At 47.8% G+C, this 16,056-nt stretch overlaps 1 protein-coding gene across 2 annotated transcripts; it reads right to left on the reverse strand.

The window, feature by feature from the left end:
* Positions 1–1,297: 1,297 nt before the first annotated feature.
* LOC123744764 (acidic leucine-rich nuclear phosphoprotein 32 family member A) lies at positions 1,298–5,792 on the reverse strand. 2 transcript variants are annotated; one of them, XM_045724871.1, is made up of 2 exons: positions 5,656–5,792; positions 1,298–3,932 (listed from the first exon to the last, which is right to left on the reverse strand). In XM_045724871.1, the coding sequence occupies exons 1-2, from the start codon at positions 5,722–5,724 to the stop codon at positions 2,919–2,921; spliced, it is 1,083 nt and encodes a 360-aa protein (XP_045580827.1). In that variant the 5' UTR covers positions 5,725–5,792; the 3' UTR covers positions 1,298–2,918. The 2 variants fall into 2 exon arrangements, with proteins under 2 accessions (XP_045580827.1, XP_045580828.1); XM_045724872.1 differs by having other exon boundaries at positions 4,823–5,792.
* Between the last annotated feature and the right edge of the window lie 10,264 nt (positions 5,793–16,056).

Genomic DNA, 16,056 nt, shown 5'->3' on the forward strand with positions numbered 1-16,056 from the left:
TCAGTGCATTCCTTCTGACCAGAATCCTATATAGGGAATAGGGTGCCATTTGGGGAAGTACCAAATAACAAAAAATAAAGTTTGAATTGAACATCTAAATGGAGCTGGTCTCTTTAATACCGTTGTAAACACACTGTACTCACATCCTGACCCCCTCAACACACTGTACTCACATCCTGACCCCCTCAACACACTGTACTCACCTCCTGACCCCCTCAACACACTGTACTCACATCCTGACCCCCTCAAACACACTGTACTCACATCCTGACCCCTCAATACACACTGTACTCACATCCTGACCCCTCAACACACTGTACTCACATCCTGACCCCCTCAACACACTGTACTCACATCCTGACCCCCTCAACACACTGTACTCACATCCTGACCCCCTCAACACACTGTACTCACATCCTGACCCCTCAACACACTGTACTCACATCCTGACCCCCTCAATACACACTGTACTCACATCCTGACCCCCTCAATACACACTGTACTCACATCCTGACCCCTCAACACACTGTACTCACATCCTGACCCCCTCAATACACACTGTACTCACATCCTGACCCCTCAACACACTGTACTCACATCCTGACCCCCTCAATACACACTGTACTCACATCCTGACCCCTCAATACACACTGTACTCACATCCTGACCCCTCAATACACACTGTACTCACATCCTGACCCCCTCAATACACACTGTACTCACATCCTGACCCCTCAACACACTGTACTCACATCCTGACCCCCTCAACACACGACAGTAGACCTCACATCCTGACCCCTCAACACACACTGTACTCACATCCTGACCCCCTCAACACACTGTACTCACATCCTGACCCCTCAACACACTGTACTCACATCCTGACCCCTCAACACACTGTACTCACATCCTGACCCCTCAATATACTGTACTCACATCCTGACCCCCTCAACACACTGTACTCACATCCTGACCCCTCAACACACTGTACTCACATCCTGACCCCTCAACACACACTGTACTCACATCCTGACCCCTCAACACACACTGTACTCACATCCTGACCCCTCAACACACACTGTACTCACATCCTGACCCCCTCAACACACTGTACTCACATCCTGACCCCTCAACACACTGTACTCACATCCTGACCCCTCAACACACTGTACTCACATCCTGACCCCTCAACACACTGTACTCACATCCTGACCCCCTCAACACACACACTGTACTCACATCCTGACCCCCTCAACACACTGTACTCACATCCTGACCCCCTCAACACACTGTACTCACATCCTGACCCCCTCAACACACTGTACTCACATCCTGACCCCCTCAACACACTGTACTCACATCCTGACCCCCTCAACACACTGTACTCACATCCTGACCCCCTCAACACACCAGGAACAGTAGACCTCACATCCTGACCCCTCAACACACCAGGAACAGTAGACCTCACATCCTGACCCCCTCAACACACCAGGAACAGTAGACCTCACATCCTAACCCCTCAATACACCAGGAACAGTAGACCTCACATCCTGACCCCCTCAACACACCAGGAACAGTAGACCTCACATCCTGACCCCTCAATACACCAGGAACAGTAGACCTCACATCCTGACCCCCTCAACACACCAGGAACAGTAGACCTCACATCCTGACCCCTCAACACACCAGGAACAGTAGACCTCACATCCTGACCCCTCAATACACCAGGAACAGTAGACCTCACATCCTGACCCCCTCAACACACCAGGAACAGTAGACCTCACATCCTGACCCCCTCAACACACCAGGAACAGTAGACCTCACATCCTGACCCCTCAACACACCAGGAACAGTAGACCTCACATCCTGACCCCCTCAACACACCAGGAACAGTAGACCTCACATCCTGACCCCTCAATACACCAGGAACAGTAGACCTCACATCCTGACCCCTCAACACACCAGGAACAGTAGACCTCACATCCTGACCCCTCAACACACCAGGAACAGTAGACCTCACATCCTGACCCCCTCAACACACCAGGAACAGTAGACCTCACATCCTGACCCCTCAATACACCAGGAACAGTAGACCTCACATCCTGACCCCCTCAACACACCAGGAACAGTAGACCTCACATCCTGACCCCTCAACACACCAGGAACAGTAGACCTCACATCCTGACCCCTCAATACACCAGGAACAGTAGACCTCACATCCTGACCCCCTCAACACACCAGGAACAGTAGACCTCACATCCTGACCCCTCAATACACCAGGAACAGTAGACCTCACATCCTGACCCCTCAACACACCAGGAACAGTAGACCTCACATCCTGACCCCCTCAACACACCAGGAACAGTAGACCTCACATCCTGACCCCTCAATACACCAGGAACAGTAGACCTCACATCCTGACCCCTCAATACACCAGGAACAGTAGACCTCACATCCTGACCCCTCAACACACCAGGAACAGTAGACCTCACATCCTGACCCCTCAATACACCAGGAACAGTAGACATCACATCCTGACCCCCTCAACACACCAGGAACAGTAGACCTCACATCCTGACCCCTCAATACACCAGGAACAGTAGACCTCACATCCTGACCCCCTCAATACACCAGGAACAGTAGACCTCACATCCTGACCCCTCAATACACCAGGAACAGTAGACCTCACATCCTGACCCCCTCAATACACCAGGAACAGTAGACCTCACATCCTGACCCCCCTCAACATGAGTAATTTCACTGTATGATTCTGTCCCAAATGGCCCTGGTCAAAAGTAGTGCACTATAAAGGGAATAGGGTGCCATTTGGGATGTATTCTATGATTAGGGCCTTGTTGTTCAGAGATGTAGCCCAGGTCTAGATCTGTAATCTACAGACTCTTTGTTAGGCTACTTCTCTAATCACTCTCACAGGTGAGGTTTAATCCAAAGTATTCAGTCTCTGAATCCACTGTTGAATCAGAATCCTCTTCCTGTCTGTCATTTCCTTCTAGTGCTGATAATGTTTGTCCCTCTTCCTCTCTTTCTGTCTCTCCTAGCAGGGAACCCCGGGCTTTCTCCTCTCCTCTCTCTTCCTCCACTGTAGATCCTCTGTCCTCCTCTCTTTCTGTCTCTTCTGACAGTGGACTCCACTCTTCCTCATCTCCTTCACCCTCTTCCTCCAGTGGACCCCAGTCCAGCTCTATTTCAAACTCATCCTCCACTGGACCCTTGTCCTCCTCCTCTTCTTCCTCTCTTCCGGTCTCCTCTGTCGGTTTAGCAGTAGGAGGTGGTCGTGGGCAGACTTCACCGTTGATACTATGTTGGAAAAACAGCTCACAGTCCTCCCTCCAGCATTTGATGTTGATGTTGTACCCAGCTGCCTTCATCTCTTTCTGCTTATTTAGGACATTGCTGTGTGTGGTTGTTATGCCCATCTTAGAGAGTCTTTTGAAAATGGGCTTAACCCCTCCTTGGGTCAGTGTGGAGTTGATGACATAGGCCAGTGCAGAAAGCCTGGGGTTTCTACCTCTCAGGGCCACAGAGGCGGCTACACAGTTATGGATGGTGGATCCACCTGTTGCAGTATTGATGGTGGTATAAAGCCATGGTGTCTTCTTGGACAACTCATCATCCAACGCTTTGTATGAAAAACACTTCATATTCTCCAACGAGGTACTACTCAAGATGCAAGGTTCAGCACAAGTCAGGTAATTTAAGGGTCTTGCATATGCCTTGACCTCTGCTTCTATTTTCTGTGTCATCTGCTTTCTGATTTCTTGACACATGGTTTCATTCGTCAAGGCTAACCTGACAAATGTCGTCAATTTGCCTTTTGCCAAGTTTTCAACCATTCCGGAAAATTCGGATGAAACCTTCTCAACCCTCTTTTTCAGCTTTGGATCCAATTGGTTAGGGTATGTTATGACAACCTGCAAAATAATGTGAAATTAATAGACTAATACAGTATTATAATGAAAATACAGTAGGCAGGAAAACTACAGTACAAGTATATGCATGTGGTTTTGGGAGGAAGGGGGGGGGTGCACTTTGTAGTTGGCTAGGTGATGCCTTCCCTGTAGCTCAGTTGGTAGAGCATGGTGTTTGCAACGCCAGGGTTGTGGGTTCGATTCCCACGGGGGACCAGTACAGGAAAAAAAAGAAATGTATGAAATGTATGCATTCACTACTGTAAGTCGCTCTGGATAAGAGCGTCTGCTAAATGACAAAAATGTCAAATTTAAATAATGTGATGCATGTTGCTTTAAGAGCTATGCTTGGTCTTAACATTAACATGCATCGCTTGCGGTACGGTTTTTTGGTAGCATTAAAATAACCGTATTTCATATCGGCGAGAAATACATTTTTATTTTATTTTTTAAACACGAAAGGTTAAATTGTTCCACCTTTATAGAGAGAGATCTCACACGGCCATATTTCCATGTTACAGCGCTTATTTACTGAAAACAAACAGAAGACAGAGTCCTGAGCTATTTTGCTGTCTGCTGTCTCTGAACACCTATGAGTAAAAGCAACAATGTGTTGTAACTGAAAAATACTGACGGCTGCAACTGTTCAAACGCTATACATTAAGAGTGTATTTTGTATTTGTGAAATTATTTTGGATATGAAAGTATACGGATTTATGTTTCTAGAATCGTACCGAAATTGAGAATCGATTCGCGATTAGATGGGAGTATTTGGATGTTTTTGGCTTCCTGAGCCAATTCGCCCTTTAGTCATAATGTCTAAGGTCCTTGGACTATGGAGTAACGTTAGGCTCCTTTAGTCCAATGTTGGGCTAGTTGGTCAGTATAACTACCTCGACAAGACTGCTCCTCGGGGGAACCTTTTTATAGGGAGGACATGTCTTCTTGGCAGCCCGGTCTGTTTCAGATGGACTCGGTTCCCGTTCAGATGTCTTCTTGGCTCCCTTGTCTGTTCCAGATGGACTCGGTTCCCGTTCAGATGTCTTCTTGGTTCCCTTGTCTGTTTCAGATGGACTCGGTTCCCGTTCACGCTTCCTCTTCTTGCTCGTCCCCGGTGTCTGATGCTCCGATTGCCATTTCTTTAAAACGCTTACAGATTCCTCTATCCTGAGAAATAGTCTATAACACTTTGCACAAATTCTGCCCGATTTCACCCCTGGTGCTTCAGTTAGCACTAAACCGGTGGCAAGGAATCTATCACATAACCTTTTTCCTTTGAGGCTTTAGGCTTGTCAAATATTCTTCGTGTTGCCTGTAATGTCCCCTTGATGAGCAGATTTTGACCGCAGAGCCGACAAGTGTTCTGTATGGATGGATATGGGTCTGATATAGCTTGATAACTGTGCAGAAGTAAGGTCTGGCTGCAGAGCACTAGGTCTACGGCTGACATTGTTGTGTGTTTACATGTTCCACTTCCTCCTGAACACACCAAAGATGGTGGATAAATTAAGATGGTTCACTCGCCGTTTACAACAACAACAAAAAAAGGTCAGTTCCGGTCTACTTAACGAGATGTCTCTTATAGACACCAAATGCAATAGCAGCTGGGTCTGGTCTACTTCTTTGTTCATTTACTTTTATTATCAAAGATTATGGCTATACTGACAGGTTTATATATGTCTCTCCGGACCTAACGATGGGAGTCGTTGTCCACAAAGCGACTCACCGGGCTGCCTAACTTCCGCCTTTCCTTTCTTTGGATTGGTGGATGCATCTCATTATTGTAATCCAGCATTGAATATTCGACGAGGGTTGTTTACGTCGACCGTCTGTATTCAATGGAGAAATGATATGATTACTAGCCTTATGCCACGAAAATGCATAGCCATCTCGAGACAACTCCGATATAAAGTTGTTTTTCCTTCTTCCGTCTGTAAACACGTCGGTAAATCGACGCTTCGGAAACACGTCATTGATTGGTCTCTGGCTCCCCGGTGGATACAGTTAAAGCTCTCCACAGTCACGTGTAGTCGACGGTATGCTACAGTTATAATACTGTATTATTTATGTGTGTGTGTGGTCTTCCACTTGATTAGCAGTTAATAGTTTTATGGCCAGATCCTCAATTTAAAGTCCAGTTAACGACTTGGGTTTTGCGCATGTACTACTGTAGCTACCGCACACCTAGGATGAAAATAGGGCGACTTCAATTTAGCCGCAGACCTGGTCGCCAGCATGGTACAGAGTTCCCTGTGACACGAAGAGAGGAGAACGAGTCAGACCCAGTTCTTATTATAGCTCGGTGAATCAGACAGCGAACCCTTCGGTGACTGCCGTATACTACCGATTCGGGATTTTATAACCGCATAGATTAGTTCATAAATAAAAATCGAATACATTTCGAGATATTTTTGCTATCGGTAGGTTGAGGTCGCTGAAAGGTTGATCCGGAGCCACAATGAGAGGTTAACAATTCGGATTACCTCGGTGACATGGTTATAGTAGGAACTGACTGAATATGGAACAAGAAGGTTTTGGTTTATTGGCCCAACATCATAGGTGAGAGGGGGTTTGGTGACAATGACCAGGTCAAGTGTTCTATTCTTCCAGAAGACCTATGGCAAGAGGAATGTATAGTAAAGAAGAAGCTTAATGGATTCTCCTTTAATAAAATAATGTACATAATGTATTATTAGTTGTACATTTTTGCTAATTTCTAACAGTATTTTAGATTTTTCTCTCACGTGTTCATTCTTTATTCTGGTTACAGTTTATATCCGCAGGTGTTTCTGTCCACCTACTCAATCTCTTATCATTCTAGATGGTAAATAAGAACAAGTGAATCATCTTCAACCCGAGGTTTAAACAACAAATATCATGCAAAAATTCTCTTGATTGCAATATGCCTATTTAACAGTTGTCCAAAGTTTGTGTGCATATTCAGACCCCTTTTTTCTCATCAATTTACACATAATACCCCATAATGACAAAGCAAAAACAGGTTTTTAGAAAAATGTGCAAATGTATAAAACATTTAAAACAGATATATAATTTACATAAGTATTCAGACCCTTTGCTATGAGACTCGAAATTGAGCTCAGGTGCATCCTGTTTCCATTGATCATCCTTGAGATGTTTCTACATCTTGATTGGAGTCCACCTGTGGTAAATTCAATTGATTGGATATGATTTGGAAAGGCACACACCTGTCTATATAAGGTCCCACAGTTGACAGTGCATGTCAGACCAAAAACCAAGCCATGAGGTTGAAGGAATCTTCTGTAGAGCTCTGAGACAGGATTGTGTCAAGGCACAGATCTGGGGAAGGGTACCAGAAATGTCTGCAGCATTTAAGGTCCGCAACAACACAGTGGCCTCCATCATTATTAAATGGAAGAAGTTTGGAACCACCAAGACTCTTCCTAGAGCTGGCCGCCCAGCCAAACAGATCAATCTGTTTTCAGGGAAGTCAGGAATCAATACGCACAGTCAGTTAGGAAAGCAAAGGCTAGCTTTTTCAAACAGACATTTGCATCCTGTAGCTCTTAACTCCAAAAAGTTCTGGGACACTGTAAAGTCCATGGAGAATAAGAGCACCTCCTCCCAGCTGCCCACTGCACTGAGGCTAGGAAACACTGTCACCACCTATAAATCCACGATAATTGAGAATTTCAATAAGCATTTCTCTACGGCTGGCCATGCTTTCCACCTGGCTACCCCAACCCCGGCCAACAGCTCTGCACCCCCTGCAGCAACTGGCCCAAGCCTCCCCAGATTCTCCTTCACCCAAAACCAGATAGCAGATGGTCTGAAAACCTGGACCCGTACAAATCAGCTAGGCTAGACAATCTGGACCCTCTCTTTCTAAAAATTATCTGCCGCCATTGTTGCAACCCCTATTACTAGTCTGTTCAACTTCTCTTTTGTATCGTCCGAGATTCCTAAAGATTGGAAGGGGTGACACTCTAGACCCAAACTGTTACAGACCTATATCCATCCTGCCCTGCCTTTCAAAAGTTATTAAACAGATCACTGACCATTTCGAATCCCACCGTACCTTCTCCGCTGTGCAATCCGGTTTCCGAGCTGGTCGCGGGTGCACCTCAGCCACGCTCAAGGTCCTAAACGATATCATAACCGCCATCAATAAAACACAGTACTGTGCAGCCGTCTTCATCGACCTGGCCAAGGCTTTTCGACTATGTCAATCACCGTATTCTTATCGGCAGACTCAACAGTCTTGGTTTCTCAAATGACTGCCTCGCCTGGTTCAACTACTTCTCAGATCGAGTTCAGTGTGTCAAATCAGAGGACCTGTTGTCCGGACCTCTGGCAGTCTCTATGGGGGTACCACAGGGTTCAATTCTTGGGCCGACTATTTTCTCTGTATATATCAACGATGTCGCTCTTGCTGCGCGTGATTCCTTGATCCACCTATACGCAGACGACACAATTCTGTATACATCTGGCCCTTCTTTGGACATTGTGTTAACTAACCTCCAGACAAGCTTCAATGCCATACAACACTCCTCCCGTGGCCTCCAACTGCTCTTAAATTCAACCGATCGCTGCCCGCACCCGCCCGCCCGACTAGTATCACTTCTCTGGACGATTCTGACTTAGAATATGTGGACAACTACAAATACCTAGGTGTCTGGCTAGACTGTAAACTCTCCTTCCAGACTCATATTAAGCATCTCCAATCCAAAATTAAATCTAGAATCGGCTTCCTATTTCGCAACAAAGCCTTCTTCACTCACGCTGCTAAACATACCCTCGTAAAACTGACTATCCTACCGGTCCTCGACTTCGGCGATGTCATTTACAAAATAGCCTCCAACACTCTACTCAGCAAACTGGATGCAGTCTATCACAGTGCCATCCGTTTGGTCCCCAAAGCCCCATATACTACCCACCACTGCGACCTGTATGCTCTCGTTGGCTGGCCCTCGCTACATATTCCTCGCCAAACCCACTGGCTCCAGGTCATCTATAAGTCTTTGCTAGGTAAAGCTCCGCCTTATCTCAGCTCACTGGTCACCATAGCAACACCCATCCATAGCACACGCTCCAGCAGGTACAGTTGAAGTCGGAAGTTTACATACACTTAGGTTGGAGTCATTAACTTTTTTCAACCACTCCACACATTTCTTGTTAACAAACTATAGTTTTGTCAAGTCGGTGAGGACATCTACTTTGTGCATGACAAGTAATTTTTCCAATAATTGTTTACAGACAAATTATTTCACTTATATTTCACTGTATCACAATTCCAGTTGGTCAGAAGGTTACATACACTAAGTTGACTGTGCCTTTAAACAGCTTGGAAAATTCCATAAAATTATGTCATGGCTTTAGAAGCTTCTGATAGACTAATTGACATCCTTTGAGTCAATTGGAGGTGTACCTGTGGATGTATTTCAAGGCCTACCTTTGGTGTGAAAAGTGCAAATCAATCCCAGAACAACAGCAATGGACCTTGTGAAGATGCTGGAGGAAACAGGTACAAAAGTATCTATATCCACAGTAAAACGAGTCCTATATCGACATAACCTGAAAGGCCACTCAGCAAGGAAGAAGCCACTGCTCCAAAACCGCCATAAAAAAGCCAGACTACGGTTTGCAACTGCACATTTCCCAATGCACTGTAGGAGCAGCGTCGTCTGTGAAGGAGTTGACCAGTACTGAGACCACCTTCACTCCATGGTCTCCCGAGTGGCGCAGCGGTCTAAGGCACTAGAGGCGTCACTACAGACCCTGGTTCGATTCCAGGCTGTACCACAACCGGCCGTGATTGGGAGTCCCGTGGGCGGTGCACAATTTGGCCTAGCGTTGTCCGGGCTAGGATTTGGCCGATGTAGGCCGTCATTGTAAATAAGAATTTGTTCTTAACTGACATGCCTCGTTAAATAAAGGTACATCAAATCCGCATATTTTCCTAGGAACGCGAAGCAAGGCGGCCATCTCTGTTGGCGCCGGAAGTTGGTATGTGAGAGAGGGAGTGTTACTCCTGAACCACGGCTCTACAGTCAAAGAATAAGACGTTTTTTTTAACACATTGTTAAGAGAATTATGTTCTCAATGTTCATAAACTGAACTGAACTTCAATTGAAATACTCCGTCTGCAACTCAGAGTTCGTAAAGTTCTGGTTTAAATAAAACAGAATTACCAGCATTACGTGGTGAGGTGTAGAACCCATTATGAGGTGAGGTGTAGAACCCATTACGTGGTGAGGTGTAGAACCCATTATGAGGTGAGGTGTAGAACCCATTACGTGGTGAGGTGTAGAACCCATTATGAGGTGAGGTGTAGAACCCATTATGAGGTGAGGTGTAGAACCCATTATGAGGTGAGGTGTAGAACCCATTATGAGGTGAGGTGTAGAACCCATTATGAGGTGAGGTGTAGAACCCATTATGAGGTGAGGTGTAGAACCCATTATGAGGTGAGGTGTAGAACCCATTACGTGGTGAGGTGTAGAACCCATTACGTGGTGAGGTGTAGAACCCATTATGAGGTGAGGTGTAGAACCCATTATGAGGTGAGGTGTAGAACCCATTATGAGGTGAGGTGTAGAACCCATTACGTGGTGAGGTGTAGAACCCATTATGAGGTGAGGTGTAGAACCCATTATGAGGTGAGGTGTAGAACCCATTATGAGGTGAGGTGTAGAACCCATTATGAGGTGAGGTGTAGAACCCATTACGTGGTGAGGTGTAGAACCCATTATGAGGTGAGGTGTAGAACCCATTATGTGGTGAGGTGTAGAACCCATTATGAGGTGAGGTGTAGAACCCATTACGTGGTGAGGTGTAGAACCCATTATGAGGTGAGGTGTAGAACCCATTATGAGGTGAGGTGTAGAACCCACTACAAGGTGAGGTGCAGAACCTACTACTAAGAACCCATTACGAGGTGAGTTTCAGTCTCACCTTCATCCTCCTCATCCTCTCTGTGGCAGCAGCTCTCTGTCACCTGAATCCCTACACCTAGTCCACTGCTTGGCCTAAAGCAGCGTTTCATTAGGGACACAACTAGCCCAGGGTTCAGCTACGTAAGATCTGTTATGATCTGTGATATTTAGCAGTGGACAGTAACACACAAAGTAATGGTCAATGAAAGAAAAAAAAATATATCCGATTATATTCTTATGAAACAACTGTCTTCTCTATGCTTGTGTACGTGTGCATTATTTTATTGCAGGACTCCAGTCAGATTGGTCTACTGAAGGAACTCCTGGACCTGCAGAAAGACATGGTGGTGACGCTGTTATCTCTACTGGAAGGTAAAAGCCATTGGTCCCAGATCTGGTACTTAAAGACTGTTAGGAGAATTATGTTCTCAATGTTCTTAAACTGAACTTCAATTAAAATACTCAGTCTGCAACCCGGGATTTGTAAGATTGTGGTTGAATGAAACAGACAGAGTCCCAGCTTACAATAGTCAAGAATGTTTATTCACGAGGGCCCTCTGCAGTTCATATACAAAGACATCTATTATATACCAGGCTCCTTTATTTACGCACACACATCCACACGAACATTAAGGAGAGTTAGTTATCTTCTTCCCCAGAACTCTCAACACTGTAGATCATTACCCAGCCGACAGTTCCATTCCTCTGAGATTAAGGAAAACTTGAGGGATACTCCCTCTCATATCATAAACCCTCAGAGTTCAAGCTAGGGCAGGTCAACCACAGTTTAACGGTCCTTGGTGTTTACTTAAACACACACACACACACATTCATCTCTTACCCAATCGAACCTCGTTAGATTTATGCTTAACATTTTAGTTACTCATTATACAGGCTACATAAACCATATCACTAATAATTATGTTTCAGGGTAGAATTATTTAATCATTATCTTAAAACATAGAAATTCTTCTATCACACATCAACATTGATCTGCTCAACATCCATTCCAATGAGTGGAGGTACATTAGGGCTGTCATTAGTCTGAAAGGCTTGGGGACATTGTGGCAGAACACAGCATGGTTAGCAGGCCCCCATTGCCAGTGTGAACTAGGGTTTGGGGTCTTCCAGGGATTATCGTGATACTTAGGTGCTGATACGATATATAATGTGATTTTCACGATTCTATATATATATATATATATATATAGTGGTTCGATATTGCGATTTGACGTACCAAACATATTGCTCACTATATGTCTGCTGCAGAGAGACGAGAGAGAGGATGAGAAAATGAGTTTTGATCAATCAGGGAAATGAAAGTGCTGAAAACATGTTGACTCGCTGTCACGGCTGTCGTAGAGAGGGGACCAAAACGCAGCGTGGTGATAGTTCCACATTTTATTTACTCTGTGAAACTCACGCAATACATAAAAATAACTGAATAGACAAAAAAACGTGACGCAGAGGAGAACAAACACTACTCACAAACATAATCGCCCACAAAACCCAGGAAGAAAAACCCCTACTTAAATATGATCTCCAATTAGAGACATCGAGGACCAGTTGCCTCCAATTGGAGATCATCCCAAACAAGCAAACATAGAAATACTAAAACTAGAACCTAAGAACATAGAAATAGAAAACATAGAAAAACACAAAACAGCCCCTGTCACGCCCTGATCTACTCTACCATAGAAAATAACATCTTACTATGGTCAGGACGTGACACTCGCTATTGAAAAAGAAGATGGAGAACAAGCTATAGGATGGAATATACTACCGCCAAGTCGAGGTAGCCAACGCTACCTTTTAAAACAATTTTACAGATCTGATACTCTGGATATAATATCATACAAAATAATATTGCAATAAGTAACTATCAATGTTTTCCTCCATCACTAGTGTAAACTGTGAAGGCCAGACAGCACACCCACACGCATTGATGGGAGACAGGAGTCATCTTTCTAGGGATGACTGACACACATACATTGATACCCATTCAAACAAACATATTTTTACTCTGTCTCTCTCTCATTGTCTCTGGTCATAAACCACTCAGTCAGTCCAGCCAGGCAGCATGTGTCTCAGCAGGTCACGTTTACTCCTCCACATGATGTCAGAGGGGTGTAAAGCCAGGCAGGACAGAGTGTGTGGGTGACTGGGTGTGTGGGTGACTGGGTGTGTGGGTGACTGGGTGTGTGGGTGACTGGGTGTGAGGGTGACTGGGTGTGTGGGTGACTGGGTGTGTGGGTGACTGGGTGTGAGGGTGACTGGGTGTGTGGGTGTGAGGGTGACTGGATGTGTGGGTGACTGGATGTGTGGGTGACTGGGTGTGTGGGTGACTGCGTGTGTGGGTGACTGGGTGTGTGGGTGACTGGGTGACTGGATGTGTGGGTGACTGGGTGTGTGGGTGACTGGGTGTGTGAGGGTGACTGGGTGTGTGGGTGACTGGGTGTGTGGGTGACTGGGTATGTGGGTAACTGGGTGTGTGGGTGACTGGGTGTGTGGGTGACTGGGTGTGTGGGTGACTGGATGTGTGGGTGACTGGGTGACTGGGTGTGTGGGTGACTGGGTGTGTGGGTGACTGGGTGTGTGGGTGTGAGGGTGACTGGGTGTGTGGGTGACTGGGTATGTGGGTGACTGGGTGTGTGGGTGACTGGGTGTGTGGGTGACTGGGTGTGTGGGTGACTGGGTGTGTGGGTGACTGGATGTGTGGGTGACTGGGTGACTGGGTGTGTGGGTGACTGGGTGTGTGGGTGACTGGGTGTGTGGGTGACTGGGTGTGAGGGTGACTGGGTGTGTGGGTGACTGGGTGTGAGGGTGACTGGATGTGTGGGTGACTGGGTGTGTGGGTGACTGGGTATGTGGGTGACTGGGTGTGTGGGTGACTGGATGTGTGGGTGACTGGGTGTGTGGGTGACTGGGTGTGTGGGTGACTGGGTGTGAGGGGTGACTGGGTGTGTGGGTGACTGGGTGTGTGGGTGTGAGGGTGACTGGGTGTGTGGGTGACTGGGTGTGTGGGTGACTGGGTGTGTGGGTGACTGGGTGTGAGGGTGACTGGGTGTGTGGGTGTGAGGGTGACTGGGTGTGAGGGTGACTGGGTGTGAGGGTGACTGGGTGTGTGGGTGACTGAGTGTGTGGGTGACTGGGTGTGAGGGGTGACTGGGTGTGTGGGTGACTGGGTGTGTGGGTGTGAGGGTGACTGGCTGACTGGGTGTGTGGGTGTGAGGGTGACTGGATGTGTGGGTGACTGGGTGTGTGGGTGACTGGGTATGTGGGTGACTGGGTGTGAGGGTGACTGGGTGTGTGGGTGACTGGGTGACTGGGTGTGAGGGTGACTGAGTGTGAGGGTGACTGGGTGTGTGGGTGACTGGGTATGTGGGTGACTGAGTGTGAGGGTGACTGGGTGTGTGGGTGACTGGGTGTGTGGGTGACTGGGTATGTGGGTGACTGGGTGTGTGGGTGACTGGGTGTGTGGGTGACTGGGTGTGAGGGTGACTGGGTGTGTGGGTGACTGGGTGTGTGGGTGACTGGGTGTGAGGGGTGACTGGGTGTGTGGGTGTGAGGGTGACTGGATGTGTGGGTGACTGGATGTGTGGGTGACTGGGTGTGTGGGTGACTGCGTGTGTGGGTGACTGGGTGTGTGGGTGACTGGGTGACTGGATGTGTGGGTGACTGGGTGTGTGGGTGACTGGGTGTGTGAGGGTGACTGGGTGTGTGGGTGACTGGGTGTGTGGGTGACTGGGTATGTGGGTAACTGGGTGTGTGGGTGACTGGGTGTGTGGGTGACTGGGTGTGTGGGTGACTGGATGTGTGGGTGACTGGGTGACTGGGTGTGTGGGTGACTGGGTGTGTGGGTGACTGGGTGTGTGGGTGTGAGGGTGACTGGGTGTGTGGGTGACTGGGTATGTGGGTGACTGGGTGTGTGGGTGACTGGGTGTGTGGGTGACTGGGTGTGTGGGTGACTGGGTGTGTGGGTGACTGGATGTGTGGGTGACTGGGTGACTGGGTGTGTGGGTGACTGGGTGTGTGGGTGACTGGGTGTGTGGGTGACTGGGTGTGAGGGTGACTGGGTGTGTGGGTGACTGGATGTGTGGGTGACTGGGTGTGTGGGTGACTGGGTATGTGGGTGACTGGGTGTGTGGGTGACTGGATGTGTGGGTGACTGGGTGTGTGGGTGACTGGGTGTGTGGGTGACTGGGTGTGAGGGTGACTGGGTGTGTGGGTGACTGGGTGTGTGGGTGTGAGGGTGACTGGGTGTGTGGGTGACTGGGTGTGTGGGTGACTGGGTGTGTGGGTGACTGGGTGTGAGGGTGACTGGGTGTGTGGGTGTGAGGGGTGACTGGGTGTGAGGGTGACTGGGTGTGAGGGTGACTGGGTGTGTGGGTGACTGAGTGTGTGGGTGACTGGGTGTGAGGGTGACTGGGTGTGTGGGTGACTGGGTGTGTGGGTGTGAGGGTGACTGGATGACTGGGTGTGTGGGTGTGAGGGTGACTGGATGTGTGGGTGACTGGGTGTGTGGGTGACTGGGTATGTGGGTGACTGGGTGTGAGGGGTGACTGGGTGTGTGGGTGACTGGGTGACTGGGTGTGAGGGTGACTGAGTGTGAGGGTGACTGGGTGTGTGGGTGACTGGGTATGTGGGTGACTGAGTGTGAGGGTGACTGGGTGTGTGGGTGACTGGGTGTGTGGGTGACTGGGTATGTGGGTGACTGGGTGTGTGGGTGACTGGGTGTGTGGGTGACTGGGTGTGTGGGTGACTCGGTGTGTGGGTGACTCCACTGACAAACCAATAGGGTGAAATGGCTGGAGAGGCCCTCGTTAGATAATGACATCACCCTTGTCACGTGTGCTCCCCCTCCCGTCTCTAGGTCACCAGGCTGCTCGTTATGGCGCACACCTGTCACCATCGTTACGTGCACCTGCGTGTCGTCAGACTCACCTGGACTCCGTCACTTCCCTGTTTACCTGCCCTATATAGGTCACTCCCTTTGGTTCCTTCCCAGTCGTCATTGTTTCTGTTCCTGTGTCATGTCTGGGCGTTGTTTATTTATTAAAACACTCCCTGAATTTGCTTCCCGACTCTCAGCACACATCGTTACAACCCTATTCCCTATTTAGTGCCCTATATATAGGGAATAGGGTGAAATGGCTGCAGTGGCCCTAGTTAGATAATGACATCACCCTATTCCCTACATAGTGCACTACCAT

The sequence above is a fragment of the Salmo salar genome, chromosome ssa09, assembly GCF_905237065.1.
Source record: "Salmo salar chromosome ssa09, Ssal_v3.1, whole genome shotgun sequence".
Taxonomy (NCBI): domain Eukaryota; kingdom Metazoa; phylum Chordata; class Actinopteri; order Salmoniformes; family Salmonidae; genus Salmo; species Salmo salar.